This window comes from Somniosus microcephalus, chromosome 8, assembly GCF_052327205.1.
Source record: "Somniosus microcephalus isolate GS21.2 chromosome 8, FLI_Smic_1.0, whole genome shotgun sequence".
NCBI lineage: Eukaryota > Metazoa > Chordata > Chondrichthyes > Squaliformes > Somniosidae > Somniosus > Somniosus microcephalus.
In genome coordinates, this window is record NC_140994.1 from 13,674,243 (window position 1) to 13,696,925 (window position 22,683).

A 22,683-nucleotide genomic window follows, 5' to 3' on the forward strand; every position below is an offset into this window, starting at 1 on the left:
TCAGCATCAGTAGTCGGCCTCAAGTTAAACCTAACCGCAAAGGCCGATACTACCCCGGTCATTCCTCACCCAAGAACAGAACAGTGAGGCAACATGGGGAAGAACAAAAGTTAACAAAGAAAGAAAGGACTTGTGTATCTACGGCGTCTTTCACAACCTCAGGACGCCCCAAAAGCACTTTACAGACAATGGAGTATTTTTGAAGTGTTGTAATGTAGGAAAACACGGCAGCCAATTTCCACCCAACAGGGTCTCATGAACAGCGGTGAGATAAATGACCGGATCATCTGTTTTAACAATGTTGATTGAGGGATTAATGTCAGCCAGGAGAACTCCCCTGCTCTTCTTCAAAAATGAGTGCCAGGGGATCGTTTACGTCCACCCGAGAGGGCAGACATGGGCCTCGGTTTGAATGTCTCATCTGAAAGACGGCACCTCCGACAGCGCAGATGACCAAATCATCTGTTTTAGTGATGGGGGTTGAGTGTTGAGGTAACTGAACAACAGCCTCCGAAATAACAACAGAAAACGCTGGAAAAACTCAGCAGGCCAGGCAACATCCGTGGAGAGAGAAACAGAGTTAAGGGGGTTGATTTTCAGTGTGCCGTGAGGCGGGCTTTTAGGCGTGCGGGGGGGCTAAAATCCCGAATTCGGGGGTCCCGACACCATCCCGCCCAAAACCCGCCTCCATGTAAGTTTCAAAGGAGGCGGGTACCCGCCCCGCACTGGGACCCACCTCCCCGAGGTGGGAAGGGATTAGTGCCAATTAACTGCCTGTTAACAGGTAGTTAACAGGCAGTTTTTAGCCTAATCCCTATTTTGAAGGTTGTCGTGTGGGATTCCCGACAGCTCCAAACCACGCCAAGTTGGAGGAGTCGGGCCGTCAGGTTGAAGGACTTGGAGGGGTCGAGATGTCGGTGTTCAGGTGAGTGATGTGCGCATGAGTGCAAAGGTAAGTGTGTTTGGTGTGTCTAAAGTGTAAAGAAGTTTAAATTACCTGTACTTACCTTTACAGCCTTCCTTCCTCTAGGTTTCGGGAGTCCATCATTCAGCCGGCACAGAAAGCAGAATGGCTGCGATTTGTCAAAAGTGACAGCCTGCAGCTTTCAGTGCCGGCGAGATTTCTAACTGAGTCTGTGGAGAAGGACTCAGGTTAGAAGTAAGACTGTCAGTGTTTGACAGCTTCAAGCAGCTGTGAAACGCTGATATTTCATCTGTCAACACGTCTTAACAGATGAAATTTCAGTCTGTGACGTCACCTGTTGTCAGGTGGCCCTTAATTGGCCTGCTGAGCCCGCTGGGCGGGCGCAACAAGGTCAATCAAGTGAAAATCGCGTGGATTGGCCACATCTCGATGGAGGCGGGACTACAACCCGAAAGTTGTAGTCCCGCCTCCTTCCCGACTTCTAAATGAAAATCCAGCCCAACGTTTCAGGTCTGGGACCCTTCGTCAGAACTGAGAAAAAAGCAGGAAATGAAACGGATGAAAAAGCAAGTTTGGGGGCTGGGAAATGGGGGAGGGGATGAAAGAACAAAAGGGGAAGGTCTGTGGGGGGTGAAGAGACATTAAGAGATATTCAAGGCGAGGCAAGATGGTAATAGGGCTAGCAAGTGGAAACGGAAGCCCTGGCTGATTTTTCCCCTTCGCGAATCCAAGAGGACTGAGGCCAGTGGCGGTGGGTTTTATTGCTGGTTCTGCTGAGGCCGGTGACAGTTGTTAATTCTTTTAATGCTTCACCTGTGTGTTGATCTTAGCCTATTTGGAGATTGGTCAGTGACACTGGACCAAGCGCACTGGGGTAACTGCACTTGGGCTCTGCGGCCTGAAAAAGAGGCATCGGAGGGCTGACCTTGTAGAGGTGTATGAAAAAGTAAATGGGGTACGGTAGCATGGTGGTCTTTGACCTGAAACGTTGGGCTGGATTTTCATTCAGAAGTTGGGAAGGAGGCGGGACTACAACTTTCGGGTTGTAGTCCCGCCTCCATTGAGATGTGGCTAATCCACGCGATTTTCACTTGATTGACCTTGTTGAGCCTGCCCAGCGGGCTCAGCAGGCCAATTAAGGGCCACCCGGCAACAGGTGACGTCACAGACTGAAATTTCATCTGTTAAGACGTGTTGACAGATGAAATATCAGCGTTTCACAGCTGCTTGAAGCTGTGAAACACTGACAGTCTTACTTCTAACCTGAGCATGGTGGCTTTGCGGAACACCTCCGTTCAGTCCGTAAGGGGGACCCTGAGCTCCCGGTGGCCTGTCACTTCAATTCACCGCCCCATTCCCACTCAGACCTCACCGTCCTCGGCCTCTTGCATTGTTCCACGGAAGCTCAGCGTAAGCTCGAGGAACAGCACCTCATCTTCCGATTAGGCACTTTGCAGCCTTCCGGGCTCAACATAGAGTTCAACAACTTCAGATCATAACCTCGGCCCCTATCATAGTTTGTATTCGTGGTTATGTTACTGGACTAGTAATCCAGAGACATGAGTTCATAATCCCACCATGTGCAACTGGGGAATTTAAGTTCAGTTAATTAAATGAATCTGGGGGAAAAAAGCTAGTATCAGTAATGGTGACCAGGAAACTACTGAATTGTAGTAAAAACCCATCTGGTTCACTAATGTCCTTTAGAAAAGGAAATCTACCGTCCTTACCCGGTCTGGCCTATATGTGACTCCTAGCTGCCCTCTGAAATGGCAGCTCACCACCATCTTCTCGAGGGCAATTAGGGATGGGCAATAAATGCTGGCCTTGCCAGCGACGCACACATCCCGAGAATTATTTTTTTTAAATGGTATGCGAAAGGAATACTACTTTAGATTAAACTATGGGAGTAGGGCCAAGGGGGCACAGGTTCAAACTGGTCAACGGCACCTTTAGGATGTTCTTCTCCAAGCAGAGAGCGGTCAACATTTGGGATGGGCTGCCGTGACACTGAGCAATACCGAGCAGAGAAGATCCCCGCTTCGAGTCCTGGCCTGTGTTGACCTTAGCCGCCATTACTGGGGGGACGAGAATTCCTCGATCCCACAGCGCCCCTTGTAACTGCGGTGGAGCGGGAGGGACTCAGGCCTCGGTCAGTGACCCCCGTGCTCCTGACCCCACTGGTGCAGCCATCAATGTTCCCCCTCATTTTCTTTTTTTGGGGTGCGTGGCCTCTCTATGGGACCGTGTGCAATTTAACATAAGGACACCCGACCGCGCAGCTTAGAGGGAACGTTGGTAGCCGTGGCTCATTTTATTCTAAGTTTCCCCCGCCAGTGTTCCAAGATGCTGACGGTCAAGGAAGGCCATTCGGCCCATCTCAAGAACCCGCTTGAGAGGGCGGGATGGGCGGGGGCAGGAAGATGTGGCGTGGATGGATGCAGTGGATGGATGCCAGAGGGCTTGACTTCAATGGCCACTGACCCCTGCTATTCGCCCACCCCCCTTTCTAAGAGGACCAAATTAAAGTAGTATTTGGCTTTCTTCAGATGACTACCTGACCCCAGCCCAGAGAACCCTGTGGGTCCCAGGTCTGCCGACCCACGTCCCTGGACACTTGCCAGCACCTGGGTTGCTCCGCTCAACAACAAAAACAACAACTTGTATTTATTATAGCGCCTTGAAGATAGTAAATTGACCCAAAGCACTTCACAGGAGTGCCAACAGACAGTAACTGACACCGAGCCACATAAAGAGATATTAGGACAGCCGACCTAAAAGAGGCAGGTTTTACGCAATGTCTTCAAGGAGGAGAGAGAGGCGGAGAGGTTTAGGGAGGGAATTCCAGAGCTCGGGGCCCAGGCAGCTGAAGGCACGGCCGCCAATGGTGGAGCGATTATAATCGGGGGGATGTGCAAGAGGCCAGAATTGGAGGAGCACGGAGATCTCGGGATGGTGGGGGGTTGGTGGGGAAGGGTTGTAGGGCTGGAGGAGGTTACAGAGATGGGGAGAGGGGGGTGAAGCCGTGGAGGGATTTGAAAACAAGGATGAGAATTTTAAAATTGAGTTGCTGGGCCGGGAGCCAATGTAGGTCAGCGAGCACAGGGGGCGATGGGCGAACGGGACTTGGTGTGAGTGAGGACACGGGGCAGCAGGAGTTTTGGATGAGATGTAATTTGGATGAAGATGGATAAGCTCAAAGGAGGTGGAAGCTCTGGGAAATCTGGCGGGTGGTGCCATCCCGCTGGCCGCATCTCCTCTGACATGTCAGGCCATCTACGGGGTGCACTGAACCTCCGCCTGCACCAGCCCCCAACTTTCATCGCCCTTCAGGGGGCAGCGACCCAATATTTTTGCGCGCTTTCCCACTGTCGCCCCCTTTACACCATAATTGCGCCCAGGCCCCGAGGAAATTGGGGCCCACTATGTGTGATGGGGTAGGGGGGGCTGCTATTGGCCTGAGTATCTCCTGAGCAAATTCAGCCAGGGTGTCCTTTTGCTGATTACACTCCTGTTACTCCTCAGAAGGTCGTGAGTTCAAGTCCCACTCCAGAGACTTGAGCACAAAAATCTAAGGCTGACACTCCCAGCGCAGCACCGGAGTGCCGCACTGTCGGAGATGCCGTCTTTCAGATGAGAAGTTAAACCGAGGCCCCGCCTGCCTGCCTGTTCAGGTGGATATAAAAGATCGCATGGCACTACTTGAAGGATATTTATCTCTCAACACACGTCACAAAAACAAATTAACGAGTTAATAGTCTCATTGGGGTTTGTTGGATCTGGCTGTGCACAAATTGGCCACCACGTTTGTCTGCATAGCAACAATGACCACACTTCGAGGCTGAGGGGGGACCTGATTGAGGTGTACAAAATTATGAGGGGCATAGATAGGGTAGATAGAAAGGAACTTTTCCCCTTAGTAAAGGGGTCAGTAACCAGGGGGCATAATTTCAAGGTAAGGGGCAGGAGGTTTAGAGGGGGTTTGAGGAAAAACTTTTTCACCCAGAGGGCGGCGGACCTGCGAGGGAGCACCAGAGGCGGCGGTACATAAGGAGCAGCCCCGAGGCAGCGAGGCCCAGAGCCCCGAGAGCGGAGAGGCGGCGGACCTGCGAGGGAGCACCAGAGGCGGCGGTACATAAGGAGCAGCCCTGAGGCCCCGAGAGCGGAGAGGCGGCGGACCTGCGAGGGAGCACCAGAGGCGGCTTACCAATCCAGGTTCCGGGAGAGGGAAGCAAAAAGTAATCGGAGTGTGACGTCACCAAGAAGCAGGTAAGTGATTGGTTGGTGAGTATTTTCTTTCTAAATTTTTCTAAACTTAAATTTTGTGGTTTCTAAGGTCTCTGTTGTGTAGCGGGGACTACTATTAAGCAAGGGCCTTTGAGTATATCATTTAATTGAAGTGAAATTGGTGGGATTCATTTAATTTTAATTAATTAATTAAAGGGTAAGTCATGGCAGGACAGCCCAGCCCCGTAGTATGCTCCTCCTGCTCTATGTGGGAAATCAGGGACGCTTCCTGCGTCCCTGACGACCATGTGTGCGGGAAGTGTGTCCAGCTGCAGCTACTGACAGACCGCATTGCGGCACTGGAGCTGCGGATGGATTCATTTTGGAGCATTCGCGATGCTGAGGACGTCGTGAATATCACATTTAGCGAGTTGGTCACACCGCAGGTAAAGGGTGTACAGGCAGGAAGGGAATGGGTGACCAGCAGGCAGAGTAAGAGGTGCAGGCAGGTAGTGCAGGAATCCCCTGTGGCCATCCCCCTCTCAAACAGATATACCACTTTGAATACTGTTGGGGGGGATGACTCATCAGGGGAAGGCAGCAGCAGCCAACTTCCTGGCACCATGGGTGGCTCTGCTGCACAGGCTGGGAGGAAAAAGAGTGGAAGAGCTATAGTGATAGGGGACTCAATTGTAAGGGGAATAGATAGGCGTTTTTGCGGCCGCAATCGAGACTCCAAGATGGTGTGTTGCCTCCCTGGTGCAAGGGTCAAGGACGTCTTGGAGCGGCTGCAGAACATTTTGGAGGGGGAGGGCGAACAGCCAGTTGTCGTGGTGCACATAGGCACCAACAACATAGGTAAAAAACGGGATGAGGTCCTAAAAGCAGAATATAGGGAGTTAGGAGGTAAATTAAAAATAGGACCTCAAAGGTAGTAATCTCAGGATTGCTACCAGTGCCACGTGCTAGTCAGAGTAGAAATAGAAGGATATTTCAAATGAATACGTGGCTAGAGGAATGGTGCAAGGGGGAGGGTTTCAAATTCCTTGGACATTGGAACCGGTTCTGGGAGAGGTGGGACCAGTACAAACGGGACGGTTTGCACCTGGGCAGGGCCGGGACCGATGTCCTAGGAGGAGTGTTTGCTAGTGCTGTGGGGGAGGGTTTAAACTAAAGTGGCAGGGGGTTGGGAACCTGAGCAGGGAGACAGAGGAAAGGGAAACAAGGAAAAAAGCAAAAGACAGGAAGGAGAAAAACAAAATTAGAAGGCAAAGAACTCAACGGTTTAAATCAAACATGGTCACAGTAAATAATAATTCATATAGGTCTGAGAGCGTTAAAAAAACAAGCCTGAAGGCTTTGTGTCTTAATGCAAGGAGCATTCGGAACAAGGTGGATGAATTAGCTGCGCAAATAGAGGTAAACGAATATGATTTGATTGGGATTACAGAAACATGGCTCCAGGGTGGCCAAGGCTGGGAACTCAACATCCAGGGGTATTCAATATTTAGGAAGGATAGGCAAAAAAGAAAGGGAGGTGGGGTAGCATTGCTGGTTAAAGAGGGGATTAACACAATTGAAAGGAAGGATATTAATTCTGATGATGCAGAATCTGTATGGGTGGAACGGAGAAATATCATGGGGCAGAAAACGTTAGTGGGAGTGGTATATAGACCTCCAAACAGTAAGGTGGAGGTTGGGGATGGCATTAAAAGGGAAATTAGAGAAGCATGCAGTAAGGGCACAGCAGTCATCATGGGTGACTTTAATTTACATATAGATTGGGCTAACCAAATTAGTAAAAATACTGTGGAGGAGGAATTCCTAGAATGTTTACGGGATGGTTTTCTGGAACAATATGTCGAGGAACCAACCAGAGATCAGGCCATCTTAGACTGGGTATTATGTAATGAGAGAGGATTAATTAGCAATCTTGTTGTATGAGGCCCCTTGGGTCAGAGCGATCATAATATGATAGAATTCTTCATTAGGATGGAGAGTGAAGTAGTTGACTCGGAGACTAGGGTCCTGAATTTAAATAAAGGAAACTACGATGGTATGAGGCGAGAATTAGGTAGGATTGATTGGGGAATGTCACTCAAAGGGTTGACGGTGGATAGGCAATGGCAAACATTCAAAGACCGCATGGATGAACTACAGAAGTTGTTCATCCCAGTTTGGGATAAGAATAAAACAAAATGGGTGACTCAACCGTGGCTAACAAGGGAAATTAGGGATAGCATAAGGTCCAAGGAGAGGGCATATAAATTGGCCAGAAAAAGCGGTAACCCTGAGGATTGGGAGCAGTTTAGGATTCAACAAAGGAGGACAAAGGGATTAATTAAGAAGGGGAAATTAGAATATGAAAGTAAGCTTGCAGGGAACATAAAAACTGACTGTAAGAGCTTTTATAGATATGTGAAGAGAAAAAGATTAGTGAAATCAAGTGTAGGTCCCTTGCAGTCAGAAGCAGGGGAAGTTACAATGGGGAACAAAGAAATGGCAGACCAATTAAATGCATATTTTGGTTCTGTCTTCACAAAGGAGGACACAAATAACCTCCCAGAGATGTTGGAGAACATAGGGTCTGATGAGAGGGAGGAACTGAAATAAATCAGTATTTGTAGGGAAATGGTGTTAGGGAAATTGACGGGATTGAAGGCCGATAAATCCCCAGGGCCTGATAATCTACATCCTAGGGTACTTAAGGAGGTGGCCCTAGAAATAATAGATGCATTGCTGATCATCTTCCAAAATTCGCTGGAATCTGGAACTGTACCCATGGATTGGAGGGTAGCTAATGTTACCCCACTATTCAAAAAGGGTGGTAGAGAGAAAGCGGGGAATTACAGACCAGTAAGCCTGACATCGGTAGTGGGGAAAATGCTAGAGTCCATTATAAAGGATGTAATAGCTGAGCACTTGGAAAACAGTGACAGGATCGGACAAAGTCAACATGGATTTACAAAAGGTAAATCGTGCTTGACCAATCTACTGGAATTTTTTGAGGATGTAACTGGGAAAATAGATAAGGGAGAACCAGTGGATGTGGTGTATTTGGACTTTCAAAAGGCTTTCAATAAGGTCCCGCATAAGAGATTAACGTGTAAAGTTAAGGCACATGGGATTGGGGGCAAGGTATTGACTTGGATAGAGAACTGGTTGGCGGACAGAAAGCAGAGAGTAGGAATAAATGGCTCTTTTTCCGAGTGGCAGGCAGTGACTAGTGGGGTACCGCAGGGATCGGTCCTTGGCCCCAGCTATTCACAATATACATTAACGATCTAGATAAGGGAACTAGATGTAATATCTCCAAGTTTGCAGACGACACAAAGCTGGGTGGGCGTGTGTGCTGTGAGGAGGATACCGAGAAACTCCAGGATGATTTGGACAGGTTGGGTGATTGGGCAGAAGCGTGGCAGATGCAATATAACGTGGATAAATGCGAGGTTATCCACTTTGGTGTCAAAAACAGGAAGACAGACTATTATCTGAATGGCAATAGATTGGGAGAAGGGGAAGTGCAACGAGACCTGGGTGTCCTTGTGCACCAGTCGCTGAAGGTAAGCATGCAGGTGCAGCAGGCGGTGAAGAAGGCAAATGGTATGTTGGCCTTCATAGCGAAAGGGTTTGAGTACAGGAGCAAGGATGTCCTGCTGCAGTTGTACAGGGCCTTGGTGAGACCACACCTTGAGTACTGTGTGTAGTTTTGGTCGCCTTATCTGAGGAAGGATGTTCTTGCCATGGAAGGAGTTCAGCGAAGATTCACAAGGCTGATCCCTGGGATGGCAGGAATGACGTATGAGGAGAGATTGGGTCGATTGGGCTTATACTCGCTGGAGTTTAAAAGAATGAGAGGGGATCTCATCGAAACTTATAAAATTCTGACAGGTCTGGACAAACTAGATGCAGGTAGAATGTTCCTGATGGTCGGAGAGTCCAGAACCAGGGGTCATAGTCTAAGGATAAAGGGGTAAGCCATTAAGGACAGAGATGAGGAAGAATTTCTTCACCCAGAGAGTGGTGAACCTGTGGAATTCTCTACCACAGAAGGCGGTTGAGGCCAAGTCTTTAAATATATTCAAGAAGGAGTTAGATAATATTTCTTAGAGCTAAAGGGATCAAGGGATATGGAGATAAGGCAGGGACAGGGTACTGAATTTGGATGATCAGTTATGATCTCATTGAATGGCGGAGCAGGCTCGAGGGGCCGAATGGCCTACTCCTGCTCCTATCTTCTATGTTTCTATGGAACTCACTGCCTGAAAGGGTGGTAGAGGCAGGAACCCTCACAACATTCAAGAAGCATAGAAATATAGAAGATAGGAGCAGGAGTAGGCCATTCGGCCCCTCGAGCCTGCTCCGCCATTCAATGAGATCATAACTGATCATCCAAATTCAGTACCCTGTCCCTGCCTTATCTCCATATCCCTTGATCCCTTTAGCCTTAAGAAATATATCTAACTCCTTCTTGAATATATTTAATGAATTGGCCTCTACTGCCTTCTGTGGTAGAGAATTCCACAGGTTCGCCACTCTCTGGGTGAAGAAATTCCTCCTCATCTCTGTCCTAAATGGCTTACCCCTTATCCTTAGACTGTGACCCCTGGTTCTGGACTCCCCGGCCATCGGGAACATCCTTCCTGCATCTAGTCTGTCTAGTCCTGTCAGAATTTTATAAGTTTCAATGAGATCCCCTCTCATTCTTCTAAACTCCAGCGAGTATAAGCCCAATCGACCCAATCTCTCCTCATACGTCATTCCTGCCATCCCAGGTATCAGCCTGGTGAATCTTCGCTGCACTCCCTCCATGGCAAGAACATCCTTCCTCAGATAAGGCGACCAAAACTGCACACAATACTGAAGATGTGGTCTCACCAAGGCCCTGTACAACTGGAGCAAGACATCCTTGTTCCTGTACTCGAACCCTCTCGCTACAAAGGCCAACATACCATTTGCCTTCTTAACCGCCTGCTGCACCTGCATGCTTACCTTCAGCAACTGGTGCACAAGGACACCCAGGTCTCGTTGCACTTCCCCTTCTCCCAATCTATTGCCATTCAGATAATAATCTGCCTTCCTGTTTTTGACACCAAAGTGGATAACCTCGCATTTATCCACGTTATATTGCATCTGCCGTGCTTCTGCCCAATCACCCAACCCGTCCAAATCATCCTGGAGTTTCTCGGCATCCTCCTCACAGCACACACGCCCACCCAGCTTTGTGTCGTCTGCAAACTTGGAGATATTACATCCAGTTCCCTTGTCTAGATCATTAATATATATTGTGAATAGCTGGGGTCTGAGGACCGATCCCTGCGGTACCCCACTAATCACTGCCTGCCACTCGGAAAAAGAGCCATTTATTCCAACTCTTTGCTTTCTGTCTGCCAACCAGTTCTTTATCCAAGTCAATACTTTGCCCCCAATCCCATGTGCCTTAACTTTACACGCTAATCTCTTATGTGGGACCTTATCGAAAGCCTTCTGAAAGTCCAAATACACCACATCCACTGGTTCTCCCTCATCTATTTTACCAGTTACATCCTTCAAAAAATTCCAGTAGATTAGTCAAGCACGATTTACCTTTTGTAGCATTTAGACGAGCACTTGAAACGCTATAGCGCACAAGGCTACGGACCAAGTGCTGGAAAATGGGATTAGAATAGACAGGGCTTGATGGCCGGCCCGGACACGATGGGCCGAAGGGCCTCTTTCTGTGCTGTATAACTCTATGACTAGTTCATTGCCTGTCACGCAGTTTGGGACATCCTGAGAACATGAAAGGCACTGTCTAAAAACAAGTTCTTTTCCCGTCGCCCAATTTAGCATTGAGGCCAATTTTAGCAACATTGCGGCTGCCCTTGTCCGAGATCACGCTAGGGATCCAATCTGGGCATTTCCTCATCTGCATCCACAGACCGGACACGTTGAAAACATATTTTGTTTTGAATTAACGTGACGTAACCGGGCAGCAATCGTACAGCTCAGCTGCCGCCTCCGAGATCAGCTCCCGAGGCCCCAAGGATTCCAACAAGTGACGTGATCCTCGCTGAAGAATGGAATGTACTTGGCAGAAAGCATATTTGCTGGCAAGGGCCCAGCCTGTTAGGTAAAGCATTCCACATATGGGGCCTCAGACAGCAGTATTGTTCCGACTCTGGGAGCATCTGTTCTGTGGCTTTCCAGAAACTGACTTAGTGTGGGTTTTCTAAGAATTTTCTCTGAATTGTTGAAGTGTTATTAACCATCACTGCGCAGTCCCACCCACACCTTCCAGTGGAGGTCACTGTAGAGTGAAATCACTGCCTAATATTTGCCCTGTTGACCCCGAGGCCAATTTTGGCATCCCTACTGCTGGCTATGGTCAGGACGCTGGGATTTATTTACAAAACAGCGAGATACTGTAAATCTGGAACGCAAAGATCAAATGGGTGGAGCAGCTTTCTTCACCCTAACTTATCATGTAATCTCGCTTATAATACGCATCTTCAGTGTTCTTGAAGGAAGACAGGAGCTCAAGCATCTAACTCAAGGGTTCAGACAATTTATACATAGAATAAGACATACCCGGGAGTGAGTTACAGGCTGGAATCTAATCGAGGGGTTCGGGGTGTTTACATATAGAATAACGGATACCCGGGAGTGAGTTACAGGCTGGAATCTGATCGAGGGGTTCGGGGGGTTTATATATAGAATAACAGATACCTGGGAGTGAGTTACAGGCTGGAATCTAATCGAGGGGTTTGGGGGTGTTTATATATAGACTAATAAAGGATACCCGGGAGTGAGTTACAGGCTGGAATCTAATCGAGGGGTTTGGTGGGTTTATATATAGAATAACAGATACCCGGGAGTGAGTTACAGGCTGGAATCTAATCGAGGGGTTCGTGGGTATATATAGAATAACAGATACCCGAGAGTGAGTTACAGGCTGGAATCTAATCGAGGGGTTCGGGGTGTTTATATATAGAATAACCGATACCCGGGAGTGAGTTACAGGCTGGAATCTAATCGTGGGGTTCGGGGTGTTTATATATAGAATAACCGATACCCGGGAGTGAGTTACAGGCTGGAATCTAATCGTGGGGTTCGGGGGGTTTATATATAGTATAACAGATACCCGAGAGTGAGTTACAGGCTGGAATCTAATCGAGGGGTTCGTGGGGTTTATATATAGAACAACAGATACCCGGGAGTGGGTTACAGGCTGGAATCTAATCGTGGGGTTCGGGGGGATTATATATAGAATAACAGATACCCGAGAGTGAGTTACAGGCTGTAATCTAATTGAGGGGTTCGGGGCGTTTATATATAGAATTACAGATACCCGGGAGTGAGTTACAGGCTGGAATCTAATCGAGGGGTTCGGGGGGTTTCTATATAGAATAACAGATACCCGGGAGTGAGTTACAGGCTGGAATCTAATCGAGGGGTTTGGGGGGTTTATATATAGAATAACAGATACCCGAGAGTGAGTTACAGGCTGGAATCTAATCGAGGGGTTCGTGGGGTTTATATATAGAATAACAGATACTCGGGAGTGAGTTACAGGCTGGAATCTAATCGAGGGGTTCGGGGGGTTTATATATAGAATAACAGATACCCGGGAGTGAGTTACAGGCTGGAATCTAATCGAGGAGTTCGGGGGGTTTCTATATAGAATAACAGATACCCGGGAGTGAGTTACAGGCTGGAATCTAATTGAGGGGTTCAGGGGGTTTATATATAGAATAACGGATACCCGGGAGTGAGTTACAGGCTGGAATCTAATCGAGGGGTTCGGGGAGTTCTCTCTCACAAATCTCCATTGCGATTCTTTAAAGAATGAAACGGTTCCGAGCTGCGGGCCTACCGGTGACAGCTGTGCCAGACCCAGGCGTGCCGCCCGGCCCGAGGCCTGAAATCCGACCTGCCGATGTTGTGTATCCGCGAGGAGAAGCGGAGCAGCCGGCGGCTTCCGTACGGCCAGTTCATCGCGTCCGCCGACTTCGCCAGGCAGCCTTCCTCGTGGGCGCAGTACAGCATGTGCAAGGGCCGGTCCTCCAGGTAGGCCGATTCCTGGGCAAGCTGGGCATCTAGGACAAGGTCGGGAGCAGCTGACAACATCAAATCAAAGAGGGTTCAATATTAGTATTTCTTTAATACCATTTGATGTAAGAAAACTACTAGGCACTTGGTCTAAGCATTAAACAAAGCTTTAATCAACTGTTTTACAACATGGAGGTCTAGTTGTGTCCTTCACTAGTTCCTGTTAAGAATGTCCTGCGCAAGCTGGGCCCGTGCCCGAGTATTTATACTCTCCCTGGACAGCGCCACCCGCAGGCCGCTCAGTATTATTTCATAAGTCTTCCTTTCATGAATGACTGATTCATGTCACCATTCGTTGCCGGTTTCATGCTCTCTCTTTTTCCTGTTTTCTCTCCTTCCTTCCATCCCCTGAAGAGATTTGCGAATCTCCCCTTAGCTATGGTTCCAGAGCTTCCCTGGTGACCCTTCTTCACGTAGGTGTAGTGTATGTAACCGTTCCACCTTTAAGAGAACTATTTTAAGGGTTGCACTACTTTATCTTGGCTGCTGTATACTGTAATACCGGTGGTGACCACACCGGTATATAAGTGCTGTGTAATGATTTATTGGGCAGTTCCGCCCGGACCTTCGACTAGTAAAGACCTGTTAAAGTTTACTCTTGTGGTCTGTGTAGTAATTCTCAATATAACACACAGACTTAACAGTGGCGACGAGTACGATCTTACCCTGCGGCAGAGATACATCCAAGGCAGTTTGACGGACGTTGAGAGGAGGCATCCGCCCTCATCATCCTGCTGAGAAAAGACTCGGGTCTGCAGAGCAAAGGAAGAATTCTGACACGAAGCCTTCCATCAGCAACAGGCAGTGATCATCCCTTCTATCACGGTGGTGGGTAAGCCGATCAGCGACGAGCAGCAAGTCGGCCACGTTGGCGTGAAGTAGGGGAGGGAAAAGCGGAGGATATAAGGGCGGAGAACTCGACCACGGCCGGGGAAAAGAGCCGGACAGAAGTCGGGGCCAGAGGCGCTGAGACTGGGGCAGCGTAAGGCATGGGAGCCGCGGTGAATGCAAACGCAGCCGGTGTAAAAGACCGGGCTGCAAGCGGGCTGGGAGACGCAACAGCGTCGATCGAGAGCTCGACCGCGACCGGTGAAAAAGGCCGAGCAGCTACCGAGGCCGCGAGGCGCAGTGACCGGGTCAGCGTAAGGCGCGGGAGAAAATTTTAAAAAACCGCGGAGAACTCAGCCGCAGCTGGGGGAAAGGACCGGACTGCAAGAGGGGCTGGGAGGCACGATTTGAAAACCGCTGGGGGAGGGCGAACGCAGCAATACGGCAATCGCCATTACAGCCAGCGGGGGAGAAAGGCAAACGCGGGAAGCCGCCATTTTCGGAGGCGGGGGAAGAAGACAAGCGCGGGAAACCGCCATTTTGAAAAAAAAATAAAAGAAAAATTTCTTTTTTTTGTTTCTGAAGAAGATTGCAAGGATGCCTAAGCGTGGTAACATCAACGATTTCGATCCCGATGTTGAAGATTGGGCCACGTATGTAGAACGCATAGAGATATATTGTAAGGCAAATAAAATATCAGATGAAGATAAAGCACTAACCTTACTAAACTCAATGGGTGCGAAGACATACGGGCTATTGAAGCATCTTCTATCACCAGCTAAACCGGCGGATCAGACTTTAGCTAATATTGTTGCTGTCCTGAAGAATCATTTGAACCCCACACCGCTGATGTTAGCGGAACGATTTAAATTTTATGCGAGAACGCAACTGAAAGAGGAAAGCAACGCGGAGTATTTAATTGAACTGCGTAAGCTAGCGAAATACTGTCAGTTTGGGGAAAGCCTGACAGAGGCACTGGGAGACAAATTCGTGTGTGGATTGTCGAAAGAAGGGACACAAAAGCGGCTACTTGAAGAGAATGATCTTACATTTGATAAGGCTGTCACTATTGCAGCATCGCACGAAGCCGCAGCGAGAGGCACTGCGGAAATGCAGCTGAAGGCAGCGGTACTCAGCGTAGATCAAATGGCTTTGGGTACAACGAAATGTTATCGTTGTGGAAAGACAACACACGATCAGAACCAATGCTGGTTTAAAAACCAGGAATGTAGAAAATGTGGCAAGCTTGGTCACATAGCTAAAGTATGTCGGTCAGGAAAGAAGACCAGCAACAAAAAGTCACCACAGGAAAAGTGCAGAAAGGTACATAAGGTGGCTGAGAAGAATTCGGATTCAGACTTCAACAGCAAGGAACTGGGTAGTCTGAGAATTCACAATGTGAGTAAGGAAGCTGACCGACAAACTATCTGGGTCACACTGCAGATAGCAGGAGTCCAAGTGAAGATGGAATTGGACACCGGATCGGCGTTGACGGTCATGAATAAGCAAGATTACAAAAGGTTATTCACACATATTCCCCTACGGGATACGGAGATAGTATTGCAGACATACACGGGGCAAAAAGTATACCCCATCGGAAAGATAAAAGTCAAGGTGATACACAAGGGCAAAGAACACCAAGGAATGGACATATATGTACTACCTGAGGGAGGTCCACCACTTCTGGGACGGGAGTGGATCAGGAAAATAAATATGGACTGGCACTCCCTAAAAGCAATGACGGTAGATTCCGGAAAAAGAAATGTCAAACCTGAACGATTGTCCAGAATATTGGATGAGGCTAAAGAGGTGTTCCAACAGGGACTGGGAACACTAAGAGGAATTAAGGCAAAAATCAAGATTGCAGAACATGCAAACCCAAAATTTTTCAAAGCCAGACCGGTACCTTATGCGATACGACCTGCTTTGGAAGCTGAGCTGGAAGGGCTAGAACGTTCAGGAGTACTGTCTAAGGTGGACTGGAGTGAGTGGGCCACGCCCATTGTTCCCGTCATGAAGCGTTCATCGAGTAACAAGCCAGGGGAACCGGGGAAGGTCCGCATCTGTGTAGACTTCAAGATCACAGTTAATCCGGTGCTTCACACGGTGCAATATCCGCTTCCGCGGATTGAGGATATCTTTGCTTCATTGTCTGGCGGGAAACACTTCACCAAGATAGACCTGGCGCAAGCATACTTACAGATGGAAGTTGAGGAAGAGTCGCGCCAGTATCTCACAATCAACACGCACAGAGCCTTGTATCGATATAATAGACTGGTTTTTGGAGTGGCTTCGGCTCCAGCAATTTGGCAGAGGGCCATGGAGCAGGTATTACAGGGAATTCCAAACACGCAATGTTACTTGGACGATATCCTGATTACGGGAGAGGACGATGAGGAACACCTTGCAAACTTGAAACTGGTGCTCACCAGGTTGAAGGAATATGGCCTTCGAGTTAATCGCCAGAAATGTGAGTTCTTTCAGAAACGGATCTCGTACTGTGGTCATATCATTGACCAGGAGGGGCTGCACAAGTCACCTGACAAGATCGAAGCTGTTGTGAAGGCTCCCGCTCCGGAAAATGTATCCCAGTTGAGGTCGTTCCTAGGGTTGATTAACTATTACCATAAGTTTCTGCCAAATCTATCCACGGTGCTGCACCCGCTGAATGCTCTTTTGCAGAAAGAAGTACCATGGAAGTGGAGCGAGGACTGTAAGAAGGCCTTTCGCAAAAGCAAGGCATTGATCACCTCAGAGGAAGTGTTGGCTCACTTCAACCCAACGCTACCTATTCGTTTAGCTTGTGATGCTTCTCCTTATGGTATTGGAGCAGTACTCTCACACAAGTTGCCGAATGGCTCGGAAAGGCCAGTCGCATTTGCATCCAGATCATTGACCTCCGCTGAGCGCAACTATGCTCAGATAGATAGGGAGGCTCTCAGCCTTGTGTGGGGAGTAAAGAAGTTCAATCATTACCTGCAGGGCAAGAAGTTTACACTGCTGACAGACCACCAGCCGTTGGTATCCATATTCAACCCTAAAAAGGGCGTTTCCATTATGACAGCGCAAAGGCTACAAAGGTGGTCCCTTTTCCTAGGGGCACACCAATATGACATAGAATACAAAGGATCAAAACAGCATGGGCATGCTGACGGTTTATCGCGCCTACCGTTGCCAACGGTAGAAGAGGCGCCTACAGTGGACCCAGTGGAGATGTTCCACTCAACCATAGTGGAATGTCTACCAGTAACAAATTCTACCATTGAAAAGGAAACGAGAAATGACCCGACTCTCTCACGAGTCTACGATTTAACGGTGAAGGGATGGCCAGCACATGGCGAACCACTGTTGCCAGCATTCTCGCAAAGAAGAGAACAGCTGTCAGTGTGCCGAGGAACCCTGATATGTGGATCCAGAGTGGTGATTCCACCCAAACTCCAGAGTAAAGTGCTAAAGGAGCTTCACGAGGGGCATCTGGGTGGAGTGAAAATGAAGAATCTAGCCAGAGCGTTTGTGTGGTGGCCAGGTATCGATGGAGACATCGAAGAAATGACCAAGAGCTGTCTAGGATGCCAGAAGGTCCAAAACGCCCCACCACAAGCCCCTCTACATCTATGGGCGTGGCCCTCATCTCCATGGCAAAGGGTACATATCGACTTTGCTGGTCCATTTATGGACTCAATGTTCTTAATCGCGGTGGATGCACACTCCAAGTGGCCGGAGGTAATAAAGATGTCCTCCACCACCACGGAAAAAACCATCACAGTATTAAGGACCATATTTGCCAGGAATGGGCTGCCGGAACAGATCTGTTCTGATAATGGACCGCAATTTGTGTCCGAAGAATTCAGGAAGTTCTTAAAAAACAATGGGGTTAAGCACTACACGTCCGCCCCATACCATCCCGCCACCAATGGATTAGCTGAAAGGTTTGTCCAGACCTTCAAGAAGGCCATAAAGGCCATGGGTAATGAAGACATAAATCTACAACATAAGGTAGATAGCTTCTTGTTGGCGTACAGGAATGCAACACATGCGGTCACAAACCAAACTCCCGCCATGATGTTTTTCAATAGAAGACTAAGATGCCGGCTGGATTTGATCAAGCCAAACATCAGAAGGGACGTAGAGAACCGGCAATTTCAAGGCATGAATGAAAGGCCAACTAGAACCTTCCAGATAGGTCAACAAGTTTTGGCCCGGGACTACCGTACCGAGAAATGGCAGCCTGGAACTATTTGCACACAACTAGGACCGCTGATGTATACCGTGGACATTGGTGAAAGCATAATAAGGCGCCATGCTGACCAGATCATAGCGTCATCCGAAAAGGGACAACCTACACCACCACTCTATACGCCTAATGATGAAGCAGAGATACCCATAGTATCTACCTCCGATCCGGTGATACTGGAACCAGATGAACCCGACACTGGCATTCAAGCCGAATCGACCTTGCCAAAAGAACCTACTACACCACCGGAAACTACTACACCACCGAGGCGGTATCCGGACCGAGTCAGGAAGCCTCCAGAGAGACTGAATCTGTGAACTGTTTTTACAGGAAGTTGTGTATATATGTTATGATGTTATGTTTAATGGGGAATATATACTGTTAAGCTAAAAAGGGAGGATTGTAGTGTATGTAACCGTTCCACCTTTAAGAGAACTATTTTAAGGGTTGCACTACTTTATCTTGGCTGCTGTATACTGTAATACCGGTGGTGACCACACGGTCCGGATACCGCCTCGGTGGTGTAGTGGTGTATAAGTGCTGTGTAATGATTTATTGGGCAGTTCCGCCCTGACCGTCGACTAGTAAAGACCTGTTAAAGTTTACTCTTGTGGTCTGTGTAGTAATTCTCAATATAACACACAGACTTAACAGTAGGAGGCCAGACAGTGACTTGTCCAGAGACCATTTACTTGTGGGCTGCATCAGACAGCCCGTGGAATGGGCGCCTGGGCAACGGTGGCTAAACATTCGGGAATCTTTCTGGTTCGATGAGCTGGAACCGATCCTGCGACCACACCTTGTGCTGTCCTGTCCTCAGCCAGTATCCACACAGGGATTCTTTCTAACAGGAGTGTCTCAGTAGGAACTGACATGAATCTTGTCATTCATGTGGAAATGACTTATGAAATAATACCGGTGGCCTGCTGGTGGCGCTGTCCAGGGAGAGTATAAATACTCGGGCATGGGCCCAGCTTGCTCAGGACATTCTTTAACAGGAACTAGTGAAGGACACAACTAGACCTCCATGTTGTAAAACAGTTGATTAAAGCTTTGTTTAACGCTTCGACCAAGTGCCTAGTAGTTTTCTTACGTTAGGGACCAACAGCAAAAACTTCGGGTTGTTGTAAAAACCCAACTGGTTCACTAATGTCCTTCAGGAAACCAGTCTTCCTCACCCAGTCTGGGCCTACATGCAGCTCTGCAGCAATGTGGTTGACCGCCCTCTGAAATGGCCTAGCAAGCCACTCGGTTGTATCAAACCGCTACAAAATAAAGTCCAACCTTCACCTTGCGGTCTGCAGCGGTTCAAGAAGGCAGCTCACCACCACCTTCTCGAGGGCAACTAGCAACGAGCAATAAATGCCGGCCTTGCCAGTGACGCCCACATCCTGTGAATGAATAAATTAGCTCAGCACAAACCGGGAATGGAGACGGGACGTTTGTGGCTCATTACTTCACCGAGGCCTTTGCCCGTCGAAGCTTAGATGGAGCTTGTCGCTTATTCTTTAGCTCCCGTTGCGCATCATTTACGATTTGACTGGACAGGTAGGGAGCGGATTCCCACCCCTCTGAAACGCTGCTCTTAGTTAAGCTCCGTGAGAGCGATCCAGGGGTGACTTCCCCACCCCCCCCCCCCCAGTTTTCCGTCCTTATCTTCAACGCCCGCAAATACCACAAGCGACCTCCGTGCGGATCCACAGCTTGGGCCAGGGTCCTGGCACAAGTATCCAGGCGTGCCAGCCCACTGTGTCACCTGATAACACAGAGTGCTGCTTCGAGGGTAAATGACACAGTAAATCTGTAACAGCAGGGCACGTGGGACCTGGGTTCATCTCACAGCCACGCCCAGGAATGTCTCAAGTCAAGTGACTCCTAAAGAAGGTAGCGAGTTTGTGTCCCCCTTGTAAATTTTCACGTCAGCATTTCCCATTCAATTTTGCTCTGTCAGCCGTGGCTCAGTGGGCAGCACCCTCGCCTCTGAGTCAGAAGGTTGTGGGTTCAAGTCCCACTCCAGAGACTTGAGCACAAAAATCTAAGCTGACACTCCCAGTGCAGTGCTGAGGGAGTGCTGCACTGTCGGAGGTGCCGTCTTTCGGATGAGATGTTAAACCAAGGCCCTATCTGCTCTCTCAGGTGAACATAAAAGATCCCGTGGCACTATTTCGAAGAAGAGCAGGAGAGTTCTCCCCGGTGTCCTAGCCAATATATATATCTTAATCAACATAACCAAAAAAACAGATTATTTGGTCATTATCACATTGCTGTTTGTGGGAGCTTGCTGTGCGCAAATTGGCTGCCACGTTTCCCACTGACTACACTTCAAAAAGTACTTCATTGGCTGTAAAGCGCTTTGGATGTCCGGTGGTCGTGAAAGGCGTTATATAAATTCAAGTTTTTTTTATGTGAACTGTCACGGTGTAGTTGCAGGCTCTGGCCACTAGGTGGCTCTCTGGAGTGAGTTTCTAAACTCTCTCTTCCATCTCCAACACCAACTTGTCCAGATATAAAATCAAAACCATCAGCTGACTGTGCGCAACATCATGTACAATTTACGAGTAACTTTAGTAAAAAAAAATTTTACTGGATTCTCAAAGCCACACTATAACAATTTAACAGACTTGCTGTGGTCACCAGCCAGAGCCAAGAACTGAGCCTGCCAGCAAACTTACATAATACGATGTGATCCTGTTAATCTAAACCTTTTCTAAATCCTGTTAATGTGGTATTGGGGCCAACAGTTACCAGCTGTTCTAAGCTGAGCTAACAACACGGGAACAGTAGAGCTTCACACAGCACCAGAACCGGGAGGGGGAGCCACACAAATTCACCAGAATGATAGCAAGGATAAAAGGCTTAAATTATGAGGACAGGTTGCATAGACTCGGCTTGTATTCCCTCGAGTAATAGAGATTAAGGGGTGATCTAATTGAGGTGTTTAAGTTGATTAAAGGAATTGATAGGATAGATAGAGAGAAACTATTTCCTCTGGTTGGGGGAGGGGGAGGCGGAGTCCAGAACAAGGGGGGGGCGCACAACCTTAAAATTAGAGCCAGGCCGTTCAGGGTGATGTCAGGGGGGAGAGAGGTGAGGGGGGGGGGAGAGAGAGGTGAGGGGGGGGGAGGGGGAGAGAGGTGAGGGGGGGGGAGGGGGGGAGAGAGAGGTTGAGGGGGGGGAGGGGGGAGAGAGGTGTAGGGGGGTGGAGGGGGAGAGAGGTGAGGGGGGGGAGGGGGAGAGAGGTGAGGGAGAGAGCTGAGGGAGGAGGGGGTGGGGGAGGGGGGGTGGGAGGAGGGGGGGTGGTGAGGGGGGGTGGTGAGGGGGGTGGGAGAGGGAGGGGGTGAGGGGGGAGAGAGGTGAGGGGTAAGAGGTGAGGAGGGGGGAGAGGAGGTGAGGGAGGGAGGGGGGGTGAGGAGGGAGGGGGGTGAGGGAGGGAGGGGGGAGGGGGGTGAGGGAGGGAGGGGGGTGAGGGAGGGAGGGGGGAGGGGGGGTGAGGGAGGGAGGGGGGAGAGAGGTGAGGGAGAGAGGGGGGAGAGAGGTGAGGGAGGGAGGGGGGAGAGAGGTGAGGGAGGGAGGGGGGAGAGAGGTGAGGGAGGGAGGGGGGGAGAGAGGTGAGGGAGGGAGGGGGGAGAGAGGTGAGGGAGGGAGGGGGGAGAGAGGTGAGGGAGGGAGGGGGGAGAGAGGTGAGGGAGGGAGGGGGGAGGAGAGGTGAGGGAGGGAGGGGGGAGAGAGGTGAGGGAGGGAGGGGGGGAGAGAGGTGAGGGAGGGAGGGGGGAGAGAGGTGAGGGAGGGAGGGGGGAGAGAGGTGAGGGAGGGAGGGGGGAGAGAGGTGAGGGAGGGAGGGGGGGAGAGAGGTGAGGGAGGGGGGAGAGAGGTGAGGGAGGGAGGGGGGAGAGAGGTGAGGGAGGGAGGGGGGAGAGAGGTGAGGGGGAGAGAGGTGAGGGAGGGAGGGAGGGGGAGAAAGGTGAGGGAGGGAGGGAGGGGGGAGAGAAAGGTGAGGGAGGGAGGGGGAGAGAGGTGGAGGGAGGGAGGGGGGAGAGAGGTGAGGGAAGGGGAGGGGGGTAGAGAGGTGAGGGAGGGAGGGGGGAAGAGAGGTGAGGGAGGGGAGGGGGGAGAGAGGTGACGGGAGGGAGGGGGGAGAGAGGTGAGGGAGGGAGGGGGAGAGATGAGGAGGGAGGGGGGAGAGAGGTGAGGGAGGGAGGGGGGAGAGAGGTGAGGGAGGGAGGGGGGAGGAGGTGAGGGGAGGGGAGGGGGGAGGAGGTGAGGGAGGGAGGAGGCTAGAGGAGGGGGAGGGGGGTGAGGGGGGTGGGGAGAGGGGTGAGGGGGGTGGGAGAGAGGGGGGGAGAGAGGGTGGGAGAGGGGGGGGAGAAGGAAGGAGGGG

At 49.8% G+C, this 22,683-nt stretch overlaps 1 protein-coding gene across 1 annotated transcript in view; it reads right to left on the reverse strand.

The window, feature by feature from the left end:
- loxl4 (lysyl oxidase-like 4) overlaps positions 1 to 22,683 on the reverse strand; it is a 168,545-nt gene that overhangs the window by 21,133 nt on the left and 124,729 nt on the right. The window contains exon 10 of the mRNA XM_085996117.1: positions 13,008 to 13,251. Within this exon, the coding sequence (XP_085852243.1) occupies positions 13,008 to 13,251 (244 nt within the window). The remainder of the gene's footprint in view (positions 1 to 13,007; positions 13,252 to 22,683) is intronic.